We start from the raw sequence: 19,403 nt of genomic DNA on the forward strand, positions 1-19,403 counted from the left end.
TCTGATACATGGGCACACCATTTCACGGGCGAGGAGACTCTTCGACTATGGAGACGAATCAAGGTAGAGTGCCAGGATCAAGATTTCGGCTATCTCATCACGCCGAATCAGATCGGAGGCACCGTATCTTATCCGACATCAGCTTCGGGCGGGGTATATGCTTCGACTCCGGATCGCACTCACATCAATGATTGAGTGTTTCCCAAAACATGGCATCCGGAAAGCACGTTGTCAAGCCATCCTCGCGAGCCTTGGCAAATTTGGAGTCCGGAGGCTTCATCGACTTGGAAAATGAAGCCAGTAAACTCCCGCAGTACGACCCAGCTACGTGCCCTGATGGAGTCATTGACCTCTCCGGTGCCATCAATGGTTTGATGGGCGATGTTCTGGCAGAAGAGATGGACCGATTTTCCAAGGCTTACGATTTTGTGAAAGGCATGAGTAGCTTGTAGTCTGGTCGAGAGTTTGAACTGACATGATCTTACAGCAACTCGATACGGTGATGTTATGGGACCGAAAGGTGAGTATTAAGTATATTCCAAGGCCTTTATACTATTTGCTAATAATAGGTCGATAGAGCTAGCCGATGCAATGAGTAGCTTTGTGAATCGCTATTTCGGTCCTGCGCGGTCAGTCACATCCGTTGACATACTGGTGACCAACGGCGTGACCTCACTCATAGACATGATGGCATTCGGAATGTGCGATCCAGGCGAGGGCATCATGGTCATCACTCCAACTTACATGATGTTTCCCCACGATCTGTGCGCCAGAGCAGGCGTCAGCCTAATCAAGGCCAACCCCGAGCCCATTGAGAGCCAGTTCGACGAGAAGTCTGCCCCTTTGCTCATTGAAGCAATGTCCAGAGCCTACGTCGCAGCTCTGGCAGACGGTATTGTCCCCAAGGCCCTCCTCCTCTGTAACCCGAGCAACCCCTGCGGCCGGACCTACCCAAGCACTTCCCTTGTCGAGATTGCGAGATTCTGCGGACAAAAGAACATGCACCTTCTATCCGACGAGATCTACGCCATGTCGACCTTTGCCGGCACAACGGACGCAGATGGACAGGCGCTTCCCCTATTCACCTCCGTGCTAAGCATACAGGATGATCCACCTCGCGGTGTGCTCGCTGAGAACATCCACTGCATGTACGGCGCAAGCAAAGACTTTGGCTGCGGCGGTCTGCGGCTCGGATTCCTCGTGACGCGGAACGAGCTCCTCTGGCGTTCTCTGAGGAGGTTAGTGCTGTTTACATGGGTTTCGACTTTCTCGACTGCATTCTTCACGCACTTCTTGCTTGACGAGGAAGCCGTCGGTAGACATCTTAAGATCTACCGTGAACGACTCGAGGCGCAGTATAGGTTGACCACGCAGTTCTTGAAGGAGAGCGGAATTCCATTCGTGCCGGCAAACAGTGGGGTGTTCATCTTCATCAAGCTGACGGCTTGGTTGGATCACGGTGAGCATTCGGCTGAACGCGACGGAAGCCGCGAGATGAGACTCTGTCGATATCTTTTGCATGAAGCAGGTGTCTTTCTCAGTCCTGGAGAAGTAGGTCTTTCATGTCGACTAAACTGTAATGAGATGATTGACATTCACATAGCTCTCCCTATCGACGGTTCCGGGCTGCTTCAGATTGGTCTACACCGACAAAAGGGAATATATGCCCATAGCTATCCAACGGCTAGCAGAGGCACTGGAAGAGCTCAAGCTGCGTCCTGCATCACAGTCTTCTTCGTCCTCAATGAGTGGCCAAAACATCAAGGGCACCATGAATGTGGCAGAGGATTTGACGAGGGTATCACGGCGGACGTCGATTGCGCGCTTCTTGCTTTGTCAAAGAGCATGACAGTGCAAAAAGCATCTTGCCCAGGATGAAGATGAGCCAACGATGATGATAAGAAGACAAAAAAATAAGATGTAGCTGCTTCATGGCGCCGAAACGCAAAAGAAATTGACCAGCCTGGGGGTCGAACCCAGAATCTCCTGATAACACATTTAGTCGTAGTCAGACGCCTTGCCATTGGGCCAACCGGCCATTGATACAAAGGCGAAGCTTAGCGTCGTTCTTGAAGCCTATCCTCACGCCAACCGGCGCGATGCCGAATTAAGGATAAGCCGTGGACCAAAAGACCTTGCCTTCAACGGAATCTGCTGTTATGTGATATTCCAAGTCTTCACCAGCATTTCTTAGCTGTCAGTGATAAGACTGTGAGTGCTCGCGATGTGAGAATCATTCGAAGCTGTCTCTGTGGGTACCGAATATGCAATAAAGCGATCCACACAGACAAACACTTATTCACTGGCACTGCAAGATCATCAATCCTCCTCTATAGCAAGAGGGAGCAAACATGGACGCATCGTGATTTGAATCTTGAATTTCGTCGAGAAATGAAAAATTGTAGTCTTCTGGTCAGATATACACGGTGATGGGCACATTGCCGACCTTTCAAGATGTCGTTTCCTGACAGACCGGTCGCTCACTTGCTGGGCTCGAATGGTGAGTTGCGTCGTTTGGCCATTAAACTCATAGGCCAATAAAAGACAAGAGTCGACTTCCTCGGCAGTTTACAAGGATCAGAGGCTGACTTCAAGTAGGACCCGTTCATGCTGTCTCATATTCAGCATCGCCAGGAACATACATCCTCACCGGTTCAGCGGACCGCAACATCAGGCTCTACAACCCGGCATCTCACAACCAGCCCCAGCGCTACGGCTCAGCCATCAACAGCAGCAAGACGCCGGGAACCACCAAGCCCGCCGTCCCCGAAGCCCGCCTCATTCAGACCTACACAGCCCACGGCTACGAGGTCCTCGACCTCTCCGTCTCCTCTGACAACGAGCGGTTCGCCTCCGTCGGCGGCGACCGCGCCGCCTTCCTCTGGGACGTCGCCACAGCCAAGACGATCCGCCGCTTCGGCGGCAACGCGCACGGTCACACGGCGCGCGTCAACTGCGTCTCGTTCGCCGGCGACGGGGACTCGCTCGTCATTTCCGGGGGCTTCGACACGAGCGTGCGCGTATGGGACGCCAAATCCAACTCGGCAAAGCCCATCCAGGTCTTGGACGAGGCCAAGGACGCCATCACGGCGCTCGCGGTGAGGGACGCGGAGGTCATTGCGGGCAGCGTTGACGGGAGGGTGAGGAGCTACGATGTCCGGATGGGACGTTGCGTGACGGATGTCATTGGGGCGAGCGTGACGAGTCTCAAGCTCACGCGGGACGGCAAAGCCATGTTGGTCGGATCGTTGGACAGCAAAATCCGGCTGATGGACCGGGAGAGCGGGACGTGCCTGAAGACGTACGCCGATGACGGATGGAGAAACGAGGAGTTGCGCGTGCAGGCCGTCCTCGGTAGCAAGGAAAAATATGTCATTGCAGGCGATGAGCTTACAGCCGGCACGGGACCTTCGGGTTTGAACGGTGACGGCAAGATATGGGCATGGGACCTCTTGACGGGCAAGCTGGTTGCAACGGTCCGGGTGCCGTGCCCAGAGGGCTTCGAGCCCAAGAAGAGAATGCTAGGTAAAGATGGCAAGGAGAAGGAGAGGAGCAACGTCATCAGCTGCATGGCCTGGAGGGCCGATGGATGGGGAGATCAGTTCTGCGTCGGTGGCACGTCAGGGATAGCTACTGTCTTTGGTTCACTCTAGAAGTCATATATGATGCATCGCTATGATATAATCGCAACAGTGATGAGGTATCGTCATTCCGGACGTTCACGTATCTAACAAAATGTTCCAAATCATACAGAGTCATGTCCGTCTCTGACCCCGTGGTACTCTACACACACAAGTGGATGTTCCGCAGACGCCCAACACCAATGTACCCAGATGCTTCCCTGGAAATCCCCAATCGGTGCCAACCAAAAATTACATAGAACAGCAATCGTGCTTTGAAACCACTTCGGTTGATTAGTCCATGCCGACATACTTGAACCAGTTCGGGCGGCAGTCGTCCTTGTGCAGCCAGGCCTCGCCATCAGTGAAGCGGCCTGTTACGCAGCCCTTGCACTTGTTCGAGTTGGGGCAGTTGAAGAAGGGAATGTGCTGGTATCCGATGTCGCGGAACCTGGTGCATGTTAGTTGACTGATCTTCCGTATGGAGCTTCGTGAGGCTTGGCAAAACGTACCAGTGAATCTTGGACTTGTCCTCGAAAAGGCCCAAAGCAATGCTGTGGACAGGAGCATCGCCCCATCTTTCGTAGAAGAAACCCCCAGCGCGGTCCAGATGCTGGAAGTAGTCCTCATACGCTTGGCTCCTCCAGAAGTCAATGTCGGCAATCTCAAAGTTGCTCCAGAAGTGACAGGTAGAGTAGCCATTCGCATCAACGTTGTTCTCGGGACGACCAGCCTTGTCGGTGAGCCAGTCCATGGCGTTGTTCTCGTGGAGGTATTCGGGGTGCTGCGCGAGGAACTTTCTAGTCTCGGGCCACAACGTTGGGATGGACTTGGGCGCGTCGTACAGGTTGACGGTGAAACCATATGTCTTGTTGTTGTCCTGCATGTAGCGGAAGACATCGTAGTCAACGTCGCAAAAGAAATGGACCTTAGGCTCGACACGCCAGTAGTACTTGGTGTGCTGCAAGGCAGGGTGCCTATAAAACATGCCACTGTTCCAGCGGCACATGGAGTGGTACGAAACCTTATCGGCGTACTGAATGTCGTTTTCCTTGAGGATCTTGACGGACTCTTCGTACAGGTCTTTGTTGATCCAAGAAGGCATCTCCCAGTGCTCTTTAGGGATGAGTTCTAACAAGTTTGATTAGCGCGAGAATTGCGTAAGGAATCGTCGCAAAAGCTTACCGTATCTGCACTCAGCCTTGGTGGCCGCCTGAGTCCTTCTCTTGAACTCATCGCTGAAGGGAACCTCATTGAAGAACGTCCATGGGTAGTTGAACTTATGGTTCCAGGTTCTCTCGAGATCGGCCATTGACTGAATCATTCCATCTAATTCCTCGTTTCTGACCAGCGCCAACAATGTGGCATTGATGCGAGCGGAGTCTTCGATGCCGGGGGCATATTTGTCGGAGACATATGTCAGAACACCTTGAGGTTCACCGGTAGCTGTGCACGGATATTGTCGTCAGCGATCTATGCGATGACTGTAGTAATTGCAGGCGCAACTCACGATCCAAGTTGGGGTCCCGTCCATTCTCGTAGCGCACTGGCTTCTGGCTTATCGGCCTTTCGGGGCCAAAGATCTGGTAAAGGAAGAAGCACCAAAGCATCACGGCGGCTAACGCCAGAGCTCGAACTGGGCGGGCGACCGCCATTTTGGCAGATGGATTGGAAGCAAGCTAGCAGTCGTGGGAATGATGTGGGAAGGCGGAGGTATCTCGACAAGTCGAGCCGTCGAGCGATGTCAGGTTCGACTTTTGCGCAAATAGTCAACGGCTAGCGGAAAAGCCAGGTCGTCGAAGTCGATCGAGTGGTGGGAGATTTCTCGGTCGCGGCTCGTGCCGTCGGTTTTTGAGGGCCGTTCGGTGGTGTGGAAGGGAGATTTGTTGACCACTAGGCCAGATTGAAGAGTGACGCGTAAAAAATCGGAAAAGGGGGCGTTGATGGCAGTTGTCCCAGGTCGTTGGATGCTTGAGGCTGATGTCACCCCGTGAAATTTGCCAATTAGCGTCTTGCATTGGGAGAACCAAGGACCTATGGGCGCTTTGTCCAGCTGTCGCACCCCTGTAATGAGCGATAAGGGAGGATCAGTACCCCCGCGCGCCCCTCTATTCGGCCGGCATCCTAACACCACCTGCGCACCAGATGGCTGTCGCGTGTACTTGCGACAAGCACTTCTACAACGCGTCTCCTGACGATGCCGACAGATTAGCTCAATGCCGACACATGGCCCCCTGTTTCTCATGATCTGACCTTGAAATCCTCCGCCTGGCTACTTCCGACGACAAACAATGACATTCGCTGCAAAGCTCGGCGCCTTGACCGACGAGCTGGTTGAGGTCATCATCACATCGACACCGGACAAGGTGGGAGACGGTTCATCCCATCTTGCATGGGCATACACAATGCAATGCAGCTCGGCCCGTCGCTAACACCAACGGCAGCACATCAGTCGAGAGCGCTTCAATTTATTGCGCGAGTCTTCGCATCGCAGTCTCAAGCATCACAACTTCCTGCGCACCAATCAATTCGACATTGACAAGCAGCTTGTCGGCCTGGAGGAGCGATTTAGGGTCCACCATCGTGAAGGCTTGGCAGATGCCTTCAAGGAGCGGCTCGATGCGTTATCAGAATTCCGAACGAAGTGGCACCCTGACATACTTCATTTTCTCCTCGAGCTTTCCGATAAGCCAACACAGAAAACCCGACTTAGCGACCTAGAACTCCTTCGAGAGCCCGAAAAAGACCTCGAACCGCCGCTTAGATGGGAAGACATCGCGAAAGAGGATGGATGGCACGAGGAAGCTGAGATATGGAACACCATTGACTACAGCGATCACTCTGGCGATGAATATGGCGAGGCCAAGTCAGATACATCAAGTGTATCTGGTGAGACATCTCTCTCAACTCTGGATACATCAGTTGGTCGGAGACCGGAGGCTTTCGAGATTGCCTCGTCTGACGAGGCAGCCCTCAAGGTTGTTCAGGATAGCCAGGCTTGGAGGGTGAAAGGCAAGAAGACTGCGTCTTTAGCCCGACCGCAAAAGGTCGCCATCACAGAGTTCCAGGCGATGAGAGAGGCCCTCTTCATGTTACAAGGCCTACCCACGACATTGTTCCAGAAAGATGGTCTTGCCGACCCGGCTTACCAGATATCCAGTCTTGAATGGGATACACACAAAGCCCTTGTGAGCAGCTTCGCGGAAAGCGGGCGCCAAGTTTCCCAAATACGAACTTTTTCGAAGAGATCCCAAACAGCGCCTCTCTTTCAGGTTTTCCGTGACAATGTCATTGCCTGTCTGCAATCCTTTGACGAAAGGTTATCCAATATCCAGAGTAGTCTGGCAGTGGCGCGGGAAGATACAGTCATCAGCATGGCAGCAGTCCTGGAGGAACTCAGACCAAGGATGGAACCTTTGGTATCTCTCTCAGAGATTATAAGGCAGCTTTACGATCCTGCGAATGGTGGAGCGTTCCGCTTTCTCGAGCTTGTCTACGATGAAATTAGCAGAGCCCAGCTCTCAGGTCGCGATTCGACTTATGACTTCCTAGGACGCATATTCTTCAACTGTTTTCAAGTCTATCTCCGACCAATTCGACTTTGGATGTCAGAGGGGCAACTCGTGCCAGGCGATAAGATCTTCTTCGTGTCTGAGTCGCCAACCCAGGTTCCGCTGCGCCAGGTCTGGCAAGAACAATTCAAAATGAGGCGAACATCAGAAGGGGTCTTGCATGCGCCCAGCTTCCTGCAGCCAAGTGTTGGTAAAATCTTCACGGCTGGGAAAAGTATTGTTGTTCTCAAACATCTTGGAAAATTTGATGCACTTCGTCAACTCTGGGATGATCACGAACCCCCTCTAACATTCGAAGCGGTCTGCCCGCCGGGCCTGGAACTTGCACCATTCCCCGAACTATTCACATCGGCCTTCACTCTATGGATGCAGAGCAAATATCATGCGACCTCGGAAACTCTGAAACAGGCGCTCTTTGACTCTTGCAACCTAGAGTCGAATATTGGCGCACTGCATCACCTCTTTCTCATGGCTGATGGAGCTGCGGCTGATGAATTCTGCAAAGGCATCTTCGCCCGGCTAGACGCCCTCAGGCCCGATTGGCATGACCGATACTCCTTGACTGGTTTGGCTCAGGAGGCATTTTCGCCACGAGTTGATACCACCCGCCTCTTTGTCACTGTCCGGATCGAAGGCCAGAAGAAATCTGTTGTCGCTGGTCGCGATCTCATCCGTACGGCCTTGCCAGAAATCACCCTCCAGTACCGTCTTCCCTGGCCAGTGCAGCTCGTTGTCACCGAAGACACAGCTGCCCAATACCAAGCAGTTTTCACATTTCTCATGCAAATCAGACGCGCCATCGGCCTCATCCAACGCAACCGGATCCTCGAAGAGCTTGCTTCGAGAAGCGATGTATGGGGTAGCAAAGCGCTGTACTACCTGCTCCGCTCGAAGTTGATGTGGTTTTGTAACTGCATCCAGACATACCTGGCAACGCTGGTTCTAGCTCCTTACACAGAATCCCTCCGCTGGAAAATGCGAGAGGCCTATGATGTAGATGCCATGATCAGGCTTCACGAAGCCTTCGTGAAGCAAGTTATCGACGCTGCATGTCTCGGCAGAAAACTGGATCCCATACGCAGTGGCATCCTGGACATCATGGACCTAGCCGCGAAACTCGAGGACGCACAAAGCGCTAGCGTCGCCGAGGAGGCTGAGGAACAACAGGAGCTATCTCGTCTTTCCATCATGTCCTCGCCGATGAAAGCGAGTCCCCGCCGTCGAAAACCGGCTGTCTACGCCGAAGACAGTGACGACGAAGGTGCGGAGCGTCTCGGGACCAGAACCAAAAGGGGTGCAATTAATGCAGGCAAGGGCTACCTAGAATGCTTGCGGGAGATTAAGACGGACTTTGAGAGGCACCTAAAGTTCATTTGTGGGGGGCTACGAGGGGTTGCCAGGGCCTCAAGCGACGAGGCGGCTGTGAAATGGGACCTCCTGGCTGAAATGCTGGAGGTGGGTGTCAAGGAGGGCGCTTGAAGGCTTTGCCAAGTTGGTAGGGGACGGCTGGCAGCATTGAGAACTTGGTCGTGGAGACCCGCAAAACCATTAGAGTTTACAGAATTCCGGAAAAGGATAGGGATCGACATGGGATTCCTTGATTCCCATACTCCTGTCAAACCGCCGGGCCAACGCCAACTCATTCCCACTGCAGATGGGTCCTGCAGCAGATTGAAATTATTGGAATCCTGCAGAGATGATCAAGTTGACTTGGTGGGCGGTCAAGAGCAACATGAGACGATGCTCGGTAAGTGCCGCCAGGACACGAGGTTTACTGAACCGTATCGTGCGATGCCTCGACAATACCTTACAGCAGACTTGAGCTTCAACCCACTTCTCCTAGGTGTCGCATCTGATGAGCTGATTCGATCACTTAGGTAGTCTACCTTAGTTGGCTGTGGTCCCTGAAAAAGAGAGAACATCGTTCGCATAAAGGTGTGCTAGGCTGCTAGTGTGGTGATTCATGATTGCTAGCGTAGACCCTTGGAGTCGCAACCACGAGACTGCTCGTGCCGGAACCGACGGGAATCACAACACCACGACGGTGTTCACGATGCCGCCCGACGTACTTGTACGTCTCTCCGGCGGTATCGAGGCAAGATGGACTTCGTGCCCCTGCCCGCCAGGGGACGGGGTTCACTGATGCCAACTTTTCCCTCTCCAGACAGCCTCGAACCTTGGAACGAGCAAGATCGACGGTGGGGCCCAACGGTTGTGACCGGAAGCCAAGGGTCCCTTACAACGATTTTGGGACCAGAGGGGGTGTGAGTGTGTTGTTGTCGACGCCGACTAAGGCGCCGCCTGGCGAGCGGGTGAAAGACCTGCCGACATGTAACGTCTCTTTATGTACTCTGTAGACGTGCCCCCGCGCGTTTCCCTTGCGGAAGTCCATGATCCGTCTACGGTGGCCGTCCACGATTTGAGTTGAGTGTTGCGTTGGTGCCCGAGAGTATCCGTAAGAGCAAGGAACTGGGAAAGAGAGCCCAACTCGGGAAATTGAAGCTCAAGCCAGGGTGCTCGTGATCAGTTCTAGACTCTGCTGGAAGGTGGACCTTGGTTCTACACGTGAAGACAGGGAAAGTTGTTCTCGCGGGTTTGCTGAGGCTCGTCAGCGGTTGTTTCCGAGAACTTCACACGTTCTTTCAGGGCTGGCAGCATGATCTTGGCCGGTCTTTGGAGTAATCCATTTCTAGTCGAGTAGCCAAGAACTAACAACAGCAAAGTATAGCCTGAAACCTCCTCGTTCGTGATCATGGAAATGGCCTTTTAGAAGCATCTCACGAATGAGTTGAAGATACTGGTGCCTTCATGAGACTCTTAGCAGGAATGGTCACATGTGAAACGGTTTGAAAGAAACGGAAGTTGAATGTTTGTGCGAACATGACCGTAATCAGTAACCGGGTGTTTTGTTTCGCCGGCTTCCCGAAACGGCACAGTGCCCCACCATCAGTGACATCCGCCACAGCTGCACGGTTTGCCTGCGAGATATCAACACCTCCAAAAACTATAACGACAACCTCGCTTTCACCCACAATTGCGCCTACCGAACCCGAATCTATCGTCGCATAACCTTGCGGAAGCCCATCGCTCAAAATGTCTGAACGCAAAGTGCTCCAGAAGTACTATCCCCCGGATTTCGATCCCTCCGCCCTCACGCGTAAGCGCGGTCCCAAGCAGACCGGCCCTAAGGTCCAGACCGTCCGCATCATGGCGCCCTTTTCGATGAAGTGCACGACGTGCGGAGAATACATCTACAAGGGCCGCAAATTCAACTCCAGAAAGGAGACGAACCAAGCAGAGCGATATCTCAACATCCAGATTCACCGCTTTTACCTGAAGTGCACGCGGTGCTCGGCGGAAATCATCATCAGGACCGACCCCAAGATCGCCGACTACGCCGTAATCAAGGGCGCGATACGGAACATGGAACCCTGGCGCAACAAGGAGGGCGAGAAGGAGAGCGTCGACGAGAGGCTGGACCGGTTGGAGCGCGAGGAGGCTGAAGCCGCGGGCGAGGAGGAGAAGAACGCGATGGCGGACCTGGAAGCCAAGAACGAGGACGCGAGGCTGGAGATGGCTGCCGCGGACGCGCTCGACGAGATCCGCCAGCGCAACGCGCGCATCCAGCGGTCTGAAAAGGATGGCGTGGATTTCTCCGAGTACGTCGTCAGGCCCGAGGACGAGGAGAGGGCGAAGCAAGAGAAGGAGGACGAGGAGGCTGCGCGGAAAGCTTTCGCCGCTGCGAGGGAGAGGCTTGGAGAGGAGATTATCGACGACGATGAGTTTGACGGAGGGGTCGTTGGTGGACCATCAGCAACCACATCCTCCTCCTCATTATTGGCGGTGGCAGCGTCATCCTCAATGTCAGGGGAGAAGTCGGAGACTGCTGCACCGGCGGGAACCGTGAGGGATACTTCAATGATGCCGCCGCCGCCGCCTCCCGCCAAACGCGTGGTGAAGAAGAAGAAGGATTACTCTGCGGCGCTTGGCATCAAAAAGAAGCCTTCGCTGGTCTGAGAGTTGTGTGCCATATGGGAATACAAGCCAGGGCGTGGCTGCAGCAATTTTTGTTTTCGTTTCTCCCCCCTGACTCTTTGTCGCTGCCCACCTGCATCACCGCGCAGGGGAAATGGAGAGCAGCTGCACGTCATTTTGCTCTTTCATATCATGAATAGGGCTGTTATTGTACTTGGTGGTAAACTTTAATTTTTGGGCATGGCGTTTCGGAAAACGGAGATTTACCGCACAGACTCTTTTCCGCAGGGTACATAATCAAGGCATTGGGTGGACAGACGGTTGATGGCGTAAGGGTACACGTACAAGGACAATGTACGGAGTAGGTACTAGACGAATATTGAGCGATCAAAGGCAACACCGACAGAAGGGGTCGAAGCCCACCCCCATTCCACGCCTCTCGTTCTATCTCCCTTTGACTTTTCATTCTTCGGACGATGAATACCTAGCGAAATGATTAAACTCTAGCCATCCAGCATTGTTGAGACGTCACTTTCGACCGTTCCCCCTCCTCCTCTCGCTTTGTACGTCGCACTATTTTGTCCTTTGCTGTGTTCTAGATGTTCCTGGGTTGTCTGTGCTTTTTTTTCTTTTGCGCAAGCTTCACTGTCGATCGTTCACCTTGACAGGTCCAGCGCTGCGAAAGCTGATGCGTATGTGTGGGTGCGCGCGCATGTTCGCGTTTGTGTGTTGAGCTTGTGAATAGACTCCAAGGTTCGGTAATGCAACCGACCTCTTGGCTCTCTCTCTCTCTTTGCTTCTTTAATTGCGCGATCCAGAGTTTGGGTGTCTGGACCGCGTCGATCGTAGCAGGGTTGGTGGCACTAAGTAGAGATGGAAAGGATGGCCGCCCTTTTAGGGAGCGTTTGCTGGCAGTGGTCGCAAGTCCTAGATTGTGGAGGGATGGTGGAGGAGTATCATCATCGGAAGCGAGGGATCCTTGAGAAGTAATCGTAGTATGTGGTTTTGCAGTGCTCCGACTAATTGGTTATGAATATACAATGGTGTGAAGATAGGTATTGATCGTATGCTAACTGGACAATGTGACATGTGCATCAGAAGAGTTGTGAGCGATTTCGGGTCGGATCAGTCATGTGGTATATAGATATTGAGACGTCACAAGTGGTCGGGGTCGTAAGTAATTGTGTAGCGATTATAATGATTTATTCGTTCTTATCATAATCATGGATGATCACCCTCGATATCTCGGGGTGAAGCTGCCCGATAACCATCAAACCACCAACGCCTGAGGATTTCCCCTTGTAAACAATACCCGCCATCTTAAAACAAACTCTCTCGCGCCAAATGCTAATATTGCCAGAAGTCTGGTTCCATCGCGCTAATATCGTGCTAGACCGAGTTGATCCTGTTGTCTGCTATTCGCAGTCGCTGAAAAGAGGCCCTCAAGCCGGATGTGAAGACCGGTGTGATAAGCCGAAGACCCGGTGAAAAGTGTCAATGAGTGGAGTAGCCATTATGATGTATCAAAAAATGATTTAATACGATGAGTCGTGGCTGGATGAGGAGTGATGAGAGTTGTGAGGATAACTTGTGCGGCCGCCAGATCTTCTGGTAGAGGAGCGGTTGGCAGCCTCCATCTGGCGCTTGGTGTGCTGGTGCATCGAGCGCATATAGGTGGAGAGATCTGATGGAGGAGGAGGAGAGACAGGGATGGAGACGGAGTAGGCGTCCTGGCGAGCGGGCATGGTGGAAGGGCTCATGGAGGCGATTTAGATACAATATGTGGTGTTGTTGGATAGTAAGCCGCTGATGAGAGGCTTAAGGCGTGTGAGGAGTAGTCGTTGGTTGGTAGATTGCTTCCGGTTGTTGGATGTGATGGAAGCGTTAGGTAGATATAGAAATTTGTAGATGTATTTAAGAACGGTGTGAAGTTGTTGTTATTGAAGCTGGGTGCTGATGAAACGGGATTCAAAATACGGTGGATGGCAGGAAAGGTCCTGGGTTTATAAAAGAAAATAAGAGGGGCGAAAAGGCTCGCTGCAAGGCTTGTCGTGGAGAAGAGGTGAACACAGACGTAGGGAAAGTTGGGCAGGACGGGGTCGTGTGTGTGGTGGTGGTGAGCAGCACGTCGCCCATCAGGCAAAACACAGGGTCCTCCGTCACTAGCGGATGTTGCAAGCTATGGGACCTACGCTAAGGCACACCCCCCCCTCCCTTTTTCTCAAGGGTCGAGGGGGAGGGGGTCTGAGTGTGGGAAGAGACGAGATTGAGCAGCGCAGAGTAGAGCAACTTGCCCACACACAGAGAGTGAGAGAGAAAAGCAGGCACCGTTCCTTCCTCTTCACCCCCTCATCCCTCCCACTCAGCAAAGAGGAGCTGCTGCATATCCCGCCTACACTCAATTCGCTAGGGATCGGCAGTGATTGACGGCGTCTTAGCGTTCTGCTGTACCCCCGGGTGAGGCCTGCACGATATGGCGTAACTGGGCCGGGGGTCGAGGCGCAAGGGGCCAATCAAGCAGACCTCGCCCACTGCTGGGTTTATTGCCACGGACAGGGCTGATGATGCAGTAAGCGGTACGGTGATACACTGCAGGGCACAAGAGAGGTGGTTTGCGGGTGCGGGAGGTGGCCGAGAACGGAAAGACCCTGTTGATCAGTTGTCCACACCGAAAGTCACCGGGCATGTCTACCGGTACCTACTGGCCACACTTTCTCACGCGTACCTACGGAGCACAGCTTGTTCCTCTCTGCCTTTCGCGCTTCTTTGGAGTAGCTGTCGACATGTCAAAATACCTCCCCCCCGAATCTCGGACAAAGACAGCGACGATCAGTCCCCTCTCCATTTCGCTTTCCTACCCTTGGAGGTTCTGGACCGGCGGACGGGGCGTGGAGCTGGACGGGAGACCCTGAGAAAAAGAGGCTTGAGGGGTTTCTGATCCATGTCCCATCAATACGTCGAGATAGACATGGCCAGACTGCAAGCGAATAGGATTGTCTCGAACATCGTGCCCATCCCGACGCCAAAGGCTCAAAGGTGTGTTGGACCCTTGATTTTTTGGCCACCCCATGACCTTACAGGAGGACGGCATTATCGAAAGCTTGAAACCTCCCCCAACTCTGATGGAGGGTCGGCATGTTCGTTGTACGATTGTGCTGCCACAGCTGCACGATACGTCTATCCCATCCAGGTCCAGGGGAAGCAAGCAAGCTTACGGTTAGGTCGCCATCCACAAGCAAACAGCTTGCGCGAACGAACGACGATGAGGGTTCAGGCCGGGGGGTCACAAGCCAGCCAAAAAGAAGCGTGTTCACATTAAAGACAGGCGCTACTGGCACTTGACCAAAGCTTCCCTAGTCAATAGGTCAATGACGGGCAAGAGATGGGTGGTAGTAAGTCTTGTCTTGTTTAGAGTAGCAGGAATGTGGTGTAAGGGAAGTGGAAGGTTGGCAACGGCGCGGCCAAGCAGTAGCCAAGCAAGACTTGTCGTCAAAGATCGGCGGGTGGAGCAGACGTCATTGGCCGAAGCGTCTGCGTCGGCCGGACCCCGGGTGTGGACATTGCTGCTAGTGGGTCCGTCCAGTGTCCCACCTTCCTTCTTTTTTGCCCTGGTCGTCCGCCGTCGCCCTCAACCTTTCGGGCAGTGGAGACTTCACCTTTCACCACTATTATGTGCAACTTGGCGTTCCTGGTCTGTGCCGGGGCGCGGACACCATGCCGTCAAGGCAGAAGCCACGGATCCCAAACAAGAGTGTGGAAGGCTAGCCGCCAAATCTGAAGCCATTCAGCAACTTTTTGGAACTGCTACCTCCCAGGTCCCTTCGTCTTTGAGGGCCATCATTGGTTTGATCCTCATATTAGTGGGAATACTGTCCAAATCGTGACCATGCTTGCCCAAGGGCCAGGGACATACCTGTAGGAAATTCCCATGATGCCCCCATGCCCACCATCCTCCGTCGGCATGGGAATTTGAGAAATTTGCCATGGCGGCGAGACTGACTTCGGCACTCTTGGGCCTCAATTTCCCATTCCCCCCTCCCCTAAGAAATGATGAGGATGGGAATTGCCCCCTTCTCCCCCCTTCGGTGGCAACCCTACTCAGCAGAGGCCTCTGCGCTGATTCCCATGATTCCCGTGTCAGGGACATCTTGACGTGCGGCTTGCCCCATCACGCCCTCCCACACTTGACCAGGTCCCACCGGATCTAGCCCATGCCGAAGCTATTCAGAGTTGAACACTGAGCCAGCAAGATGCCAAGCCCAGCAACAAGGAAGCTTTGAACAAATTTCGGCCCTCGACATCACGGAGCCGGGTCACGGAGGAGCAGACAAGGTTCATTGTACCGTAGGCCGCATTCGGTCTTGATCTGACCCTCACCGAGAAATTGGAGACGTTTCTCTTCGGGTGAGAGATTTACCAGGACGTCAGGGGTCTGCGAACTAAAGCTCCGATATACGCTGGGTTTGAAAGGCCGGTGAGATCTGACAAGAAAGAAAACACACTTTGTCGCTAAAGGAAAGCAACCGAAACGGCGGGTTTGCGCGTTTGGAAGCTATGTAATGGTCCAGAACCTCATTGGAGCATAATTGGCCTCTCTCGACCGTGGCGAGACAGTTGTGACGGAAGGTACGCGATACGCAGTGAACCGTAACGTAAGATAGACGGCCGGGGGGATCGCGAGAAGGGATGGATGCTCTCAGGGGGGGATGGAGGATGGGCCATGGATGGATGCATGTGGCCAGGACGTATCCGTTGCGACGGATAGACCTCGAACCGGCCGTAGCTTGTACGAATAGTGGGAGCGCATCCGTAGGCAGACTACAGAAATTCAGACTTTGGGGCTGGCTGGATGGGACACACAGACGTCAAGGCTGACGGAAGGCAGCTCGTCCTTCCTCTCAGTTTGTTCGGCCTTGCCTCAGTTTACGTCGTTGGAGCTGTTTGGAGGTTGGTGTGTCGTCAGGTCTTGCCAATCAAGTCTCGTGTGAAGTCACGCTGCGCCACTAACCCGGCGCCCTATGATGTCACTCGCTGCTCTTTTTCTCACCCTGGTCCGACGGTCGGATTCCCCCCTGCTTTTCGCTTTAGTTAACCAATCAAAACGTTGGAGCGAGCGTTTTCTTCCATTTTCTCCCCTTCCTCCCTGGTAACGTTTTGACAAGCTGCTCCGTCACACACACCACAAACACACCCCCCTTTCCCCCAAAAGGCTCAAACGCTGGTCCATTCCGTCACAGGAAGGAATGATACGCGCGACGACCTCATAGCACCACAGACAGCACCACAACTTACGTCTTTCTACGTCTCCTTACGTCGACAGCCCGCTTAGACCGAGTTCCACGAGGCGGAGAGAAACCCTCTTCTCTCTCAGATCTTCAAAGATTTGCACGTTTTTTAGCTAGAATGCGGCTCCCGTCTCGCTTCGCTCGAGCATTGCTGCATTGTCTGTCATGCACACCTAGCTGCTATTAGAGCTAGATTCTTTTTTTTTTTCCCTCTCTTTGCATCACCCCTTGCCACAGCTTCTCTCATCATCGTGCGACCCTTACGACGGCTGACAATGAAGAAAAAAAAGCCTCCCGTCTATACTATGGGGGCACCCATGAAGCAGTTCCCGCCACCTGCATCATACCATGACTACCCACACTCTCTATGAGCTCCCCTCAGCCTCGAATGGAGACACAGGCCCGCGCCAAGGTTCCAGACCCTGACTCTTGTCTGACCCGGACCACAAGAAAGAAGGAGAGCTCACATACCTCAAAGTGATATGAACGAAACTGTTTCTTTGCGCGTCCGCCAAAGGTATGCCATCACACGTGATGACGCCATGCCTCTCACCTCACCTCATCTCTACCGGCCGCTATGCCCGAAGAGCTGGCACACACAATCAGATCTCAATCCTCCTACTTTGGGCGGATGGTCGTCTGTGACAGCATACCGGTACTCAACGACGACCCCTGAATTACAGCTGGCAAGTATGTACTAGCTAGGAGGGTTGCTTTCGCCCCTGCGTCCTCAACTCTCGGTCACGGTAGGAGCCGTCCCAACGGCTGGACCACGCAGTATGATCAAATGGCCCGCATAATGACATCGATCTCGCCTGCGATGGGCCCTTGATGGGGGCCGAGGGGTCGTGGAGGTCTGGGGAAACATCCTCTGAAACGTCATGAATGATGTTATACTACCTCTAGAGAATGGTTCCCAACCGGACATCTATGGCTTCCTCTACGCCTGAGAGAGTTGTCGGCCGACGCCTCGTCCACAATGATGAGCCCCGACCTCGAGTCCCCGATCCACCGTGAGAGTATCAAGGTCCACGTACCCTCAAACTTAGCGATGATAGTCCTAGGCTCGAGCATCACTGAACCGCCTGATTGGGGCCAGAGAAGATAGCAGCACGCCGAGTCCTCTTCTTCTACTGCTCCCTTTGATCCCCAAAACCTCTCTGACCGTCCCGGTGCCTTCCCCCGCCACTCTACGGCACCTCTGCGTCCGAATTTACTGGGGCCCAAGGGGTTTGAACTTGTCGCCCAACGAGATCCTCGCCGCTAACCGTCCCAGTAATGATTGGCTGTCGCTGAGCTCTTCGGCGATCCTCCGTCATCCTGACGGCCTTTCCGACTCCTCAGGCGCGACCCTCTCTGCGATATCGAAGCTTGCTCGTTAACTACGGGACTCGGGTAATATTTGGGCAGGCATCGAGCACCGAGCGTCTTTTACATCTCAATACTGAACATCGAGATCGAGATACGGCCGCGGTCCAAGTAGGGTTGTATGGTCGATGTGCTTGTTTCGCAGCAAAAGGGGTCTGTGGCGGTTGACCCGTCTGTTTACTATATCATATCAGCGTTGGGGCCTTGTTGGTTTTCAGTCTCTCTCCTTGTTATGATCCATAGTACGTCACTATCACGCCGATTCGGGCCACAACGTAGGCGGATTTCAGCGTGGAAGAAAAGGTTGCGATGGAGGAGTGCTCCATATTCACTGCCCAAGACTTTTAGAATCCTATCGGAGGTGTACCACGCCGTACCGGTCAGTGAATCAGGCGTTGTTGTAAGTGTAACCTAGAGGACCTCATGGTTCTACTAAACAACGCCTGTGCCGTCATTCTGGCCCCCAGATCCAATTATAGTTGATCATGAAAGTGGGTGTCGCCCAGCGCGGGAGTGCGTGGTGACTGGCGATTCTTCGTCATGGATTAACTCTCGTAATCTTACCTTAAGACTTCTTGGAGCAGTCTCTTGAGCCATCTAGAGTGTAATCCTTTGTGAGAGGAGACCTATGGCGCTCTTACCAGTGGATTTCGACTCACATCAGATTGTCAACCTTGACGGCATTTCGACAAAGCAATTGTGGTGTGTTTGCCTATCCGTTCTTTAAAAAGCACGCGAGCGTGGCGGGAAAGCTAGCTGATCGTCCTATTTAACTCGCCACTATCATCATACCCTGACGGTCGTATCCTTGTTGAGAGGGATTTTACTCAAGGTCTGGGACAAGTGAGCACATCACGAGGGTGATTTTGCTCAGTTGTATGGTTTATTTGGTGGTGGTTGCCCCCGGAGCTGATAAAAAGTCTTCATTTTATCATAGCCTGCCATCGCGTAGCACATCTCTTCAATATGAGGAACAAGTCACAAGGAGGGTTGTCTTTGTATCTCAAGTAAGTAGACGTACAACTCTAGCGTGGCCGAGTTTATGATTACCGAAACACAAGTCTAAAAAGGGAAGGCAATTTTTGGAGCATTCGAGTATGCAATTCTTACTCTGACCTCGGAAATCGGCACTACCTCTATGAAGACCGGTCGATACTCGGATCAGTGAGGGACCATTCGACCGTGGACCAATAAAAGGCTCTAGAAGTCATTTTTGAGAGATAACCAGAACTACTTGCTCCTTCCTTGAGGCATACCAACGCAAGCCACCCAAATGGTAGAGTACTAGATATATCCCTGAACCTTCTCGATTTCGAAAAGCCCAGCAGGTGGTATAAGCCTTCGGCAGCAAACGGGATAACTATTAGCTTATTTTACGTGATACCATCATTCTCAACCCACAGTGTGTCATCAACCCACTACAAAATAGCCCCTGCCCAGGTGCATCATATTGAACTTTCCTTTGATGGTATGATGATTTGCCGAATAACTTTTTCACATCCTGGTGTTAGTCTCTAATTCAATGCACATTGCAGTGTTCGAAGTGACGTTAAGGACCAAAACCACCTATGTAGGGTAATCTA

At 53.0% G+C, this 19,403-nt stretch overlaps 7 protein-coding genes across 7 annotated transcripts; 5 read left to right on the forward strand and 2 right to left on the reverse strand.

Moving 5' to 3' along the window:
* Nucleotides 1-209: 209 nt before the first annotated feature.
* On the forward strand, nt 210-1,849 carry CCOS01_00845 (uncharacterized protein; the record flags this gene model as incomplete). The annotated part of the gene is made up of 4 exons (XM_060449041.1): nt 210-441; nt 488-520; nt 578-1,551; nt 1,604-1,849. The coding sequence occupies 4 exons, from the start codon at nt 210-212 to the stop codon at nt 1,847-1,849; spliced, it is 1,485 nt and encodes a 494-aa protein (XP_060320479.1).
* Nucleotides 1,850-2,454: 605 nt separating this feature from the next.
* Nucleotides 2,455-3,653, forward strand: CCOS01_00846 (WD domain-containing protein; the record flags this gene model as incomplete). Its single annotated transcript, XM_060449042.1, has 2 exons — nt 2,455-2,500; nt 2,599-3,653. The coding sequence occupies 2 exons, from the start codon at nt 2,455-2,457 to the stop codon at nt 3,651-3,653; spliced, it is 1,101 nt and encodes a 366-aa protein (XP_060320480.1).
* Nucleotides 3,654-3,914: 261 nt separating this feature from the next.
* Nucleotides 3,915-5,275, reverse strand: CCOS01_00847 (glycolipid 2-alpha-mannosyltransferase; the record flags this gene model as incomplete). Its single annotated transcript, XM_060449043.1, has 4 exons — nt 3,915-4,071; nt 4,133-4,751; nt 4,806-5,066; nt 5,131-5,275. 4 exons carry the CDS (start codon nt 5,273-5,275, stop codon nt 3,915-3,917), a joined length of 1,182 nt encoding a protein of 393 aa, XP_060320481.1.
* Nucleotides 5,276-5,911: 636 nt separating this feature from the next.
* Nucleotides 5,912-8,671, forward strand: CCOS01_00848 (Spc97/Spc98 family protein; the record flags this gene model as incomplete). Its single annotated transcript, XM_060449044.1, has 2 exons — nt 5,912-5,986; nt 6,065-8,671. 2 exons carry the CDS (start codon nt 5,912-5,914, stop codon nt 8,669-8,671), a joined length of 2,682 nt encoding a protein of 893 aa, XP_060320482.1.
* A 1,614-nt stretch (nt 8,672-10,285) lies between these two features.
* On the forward strand, nt 10,286-11,209 carry CCOS01_00849 (uncharacterized protein; the record flags this gene model as incomplete). The annotated part of the gene is made up of 1 exon (XM_060449045.1): nt 10,286-11,209. The coding sequence occupies one exon, from the start codon at nt 10,286-10,288 to the stop codon at nt 11,207-11,209; it is 924 nt and encodes a 307-aa protein (XP_060320483.1).
* A 1,160-nt stretch (nt 11,210-12,369) lies between these two features.
* Nucleotides 12,370-12,912, reverse strand: CCOS01_00850 (uncharacterized protein; the record flags this gene model as incomplete). The annotated part of the gene is made up of 2 exons (XM_060449046.1): nt 12,370-12,452; nt 12,756-12,912. 2 exons carry the CDS (start codon nt 12,910-12,912, stop codon nt 12,370-12,372), a joined length of 240 nt encoding a protein of 79 aa, XP_060320484.1.
* A 1,623-nt stretch (nt 12,913-14,535) lies between these two features.
* Nucleotides 14,536-15,051, forward strand: CCOS01_00851 (uncharacterized protein; the record flags this gene model as incomplete). The annotated part of the gene is made up of 1 exon (XM_060449047.1): nt 14,536-15,051. One exon carries the CDS (start codon nt 14,536-14,538, stop codon nt 15,049-15,051), a length of 516 nt encoding a protein of 171 aa, XP_060320485.1.
* Nucleotides 15,052-19,403: the final 4,352 nt, after the last annotated feature.

Source organism: Colletotrichum costaricense (assembly GCF_030867565.1).
Source record: "Colletotrichum costaricense strain IMI 309622 chromosome Unknown Scaffold_1.1, whole genome shotgun sequence".
Taxonomy (NCBI): Eukaryota; Fungi; Ascomycota; class Sordariomycetes; order Glomerellales; family Glomerellaceae; genus Colletotrichum; species Colletotrichum costaricense.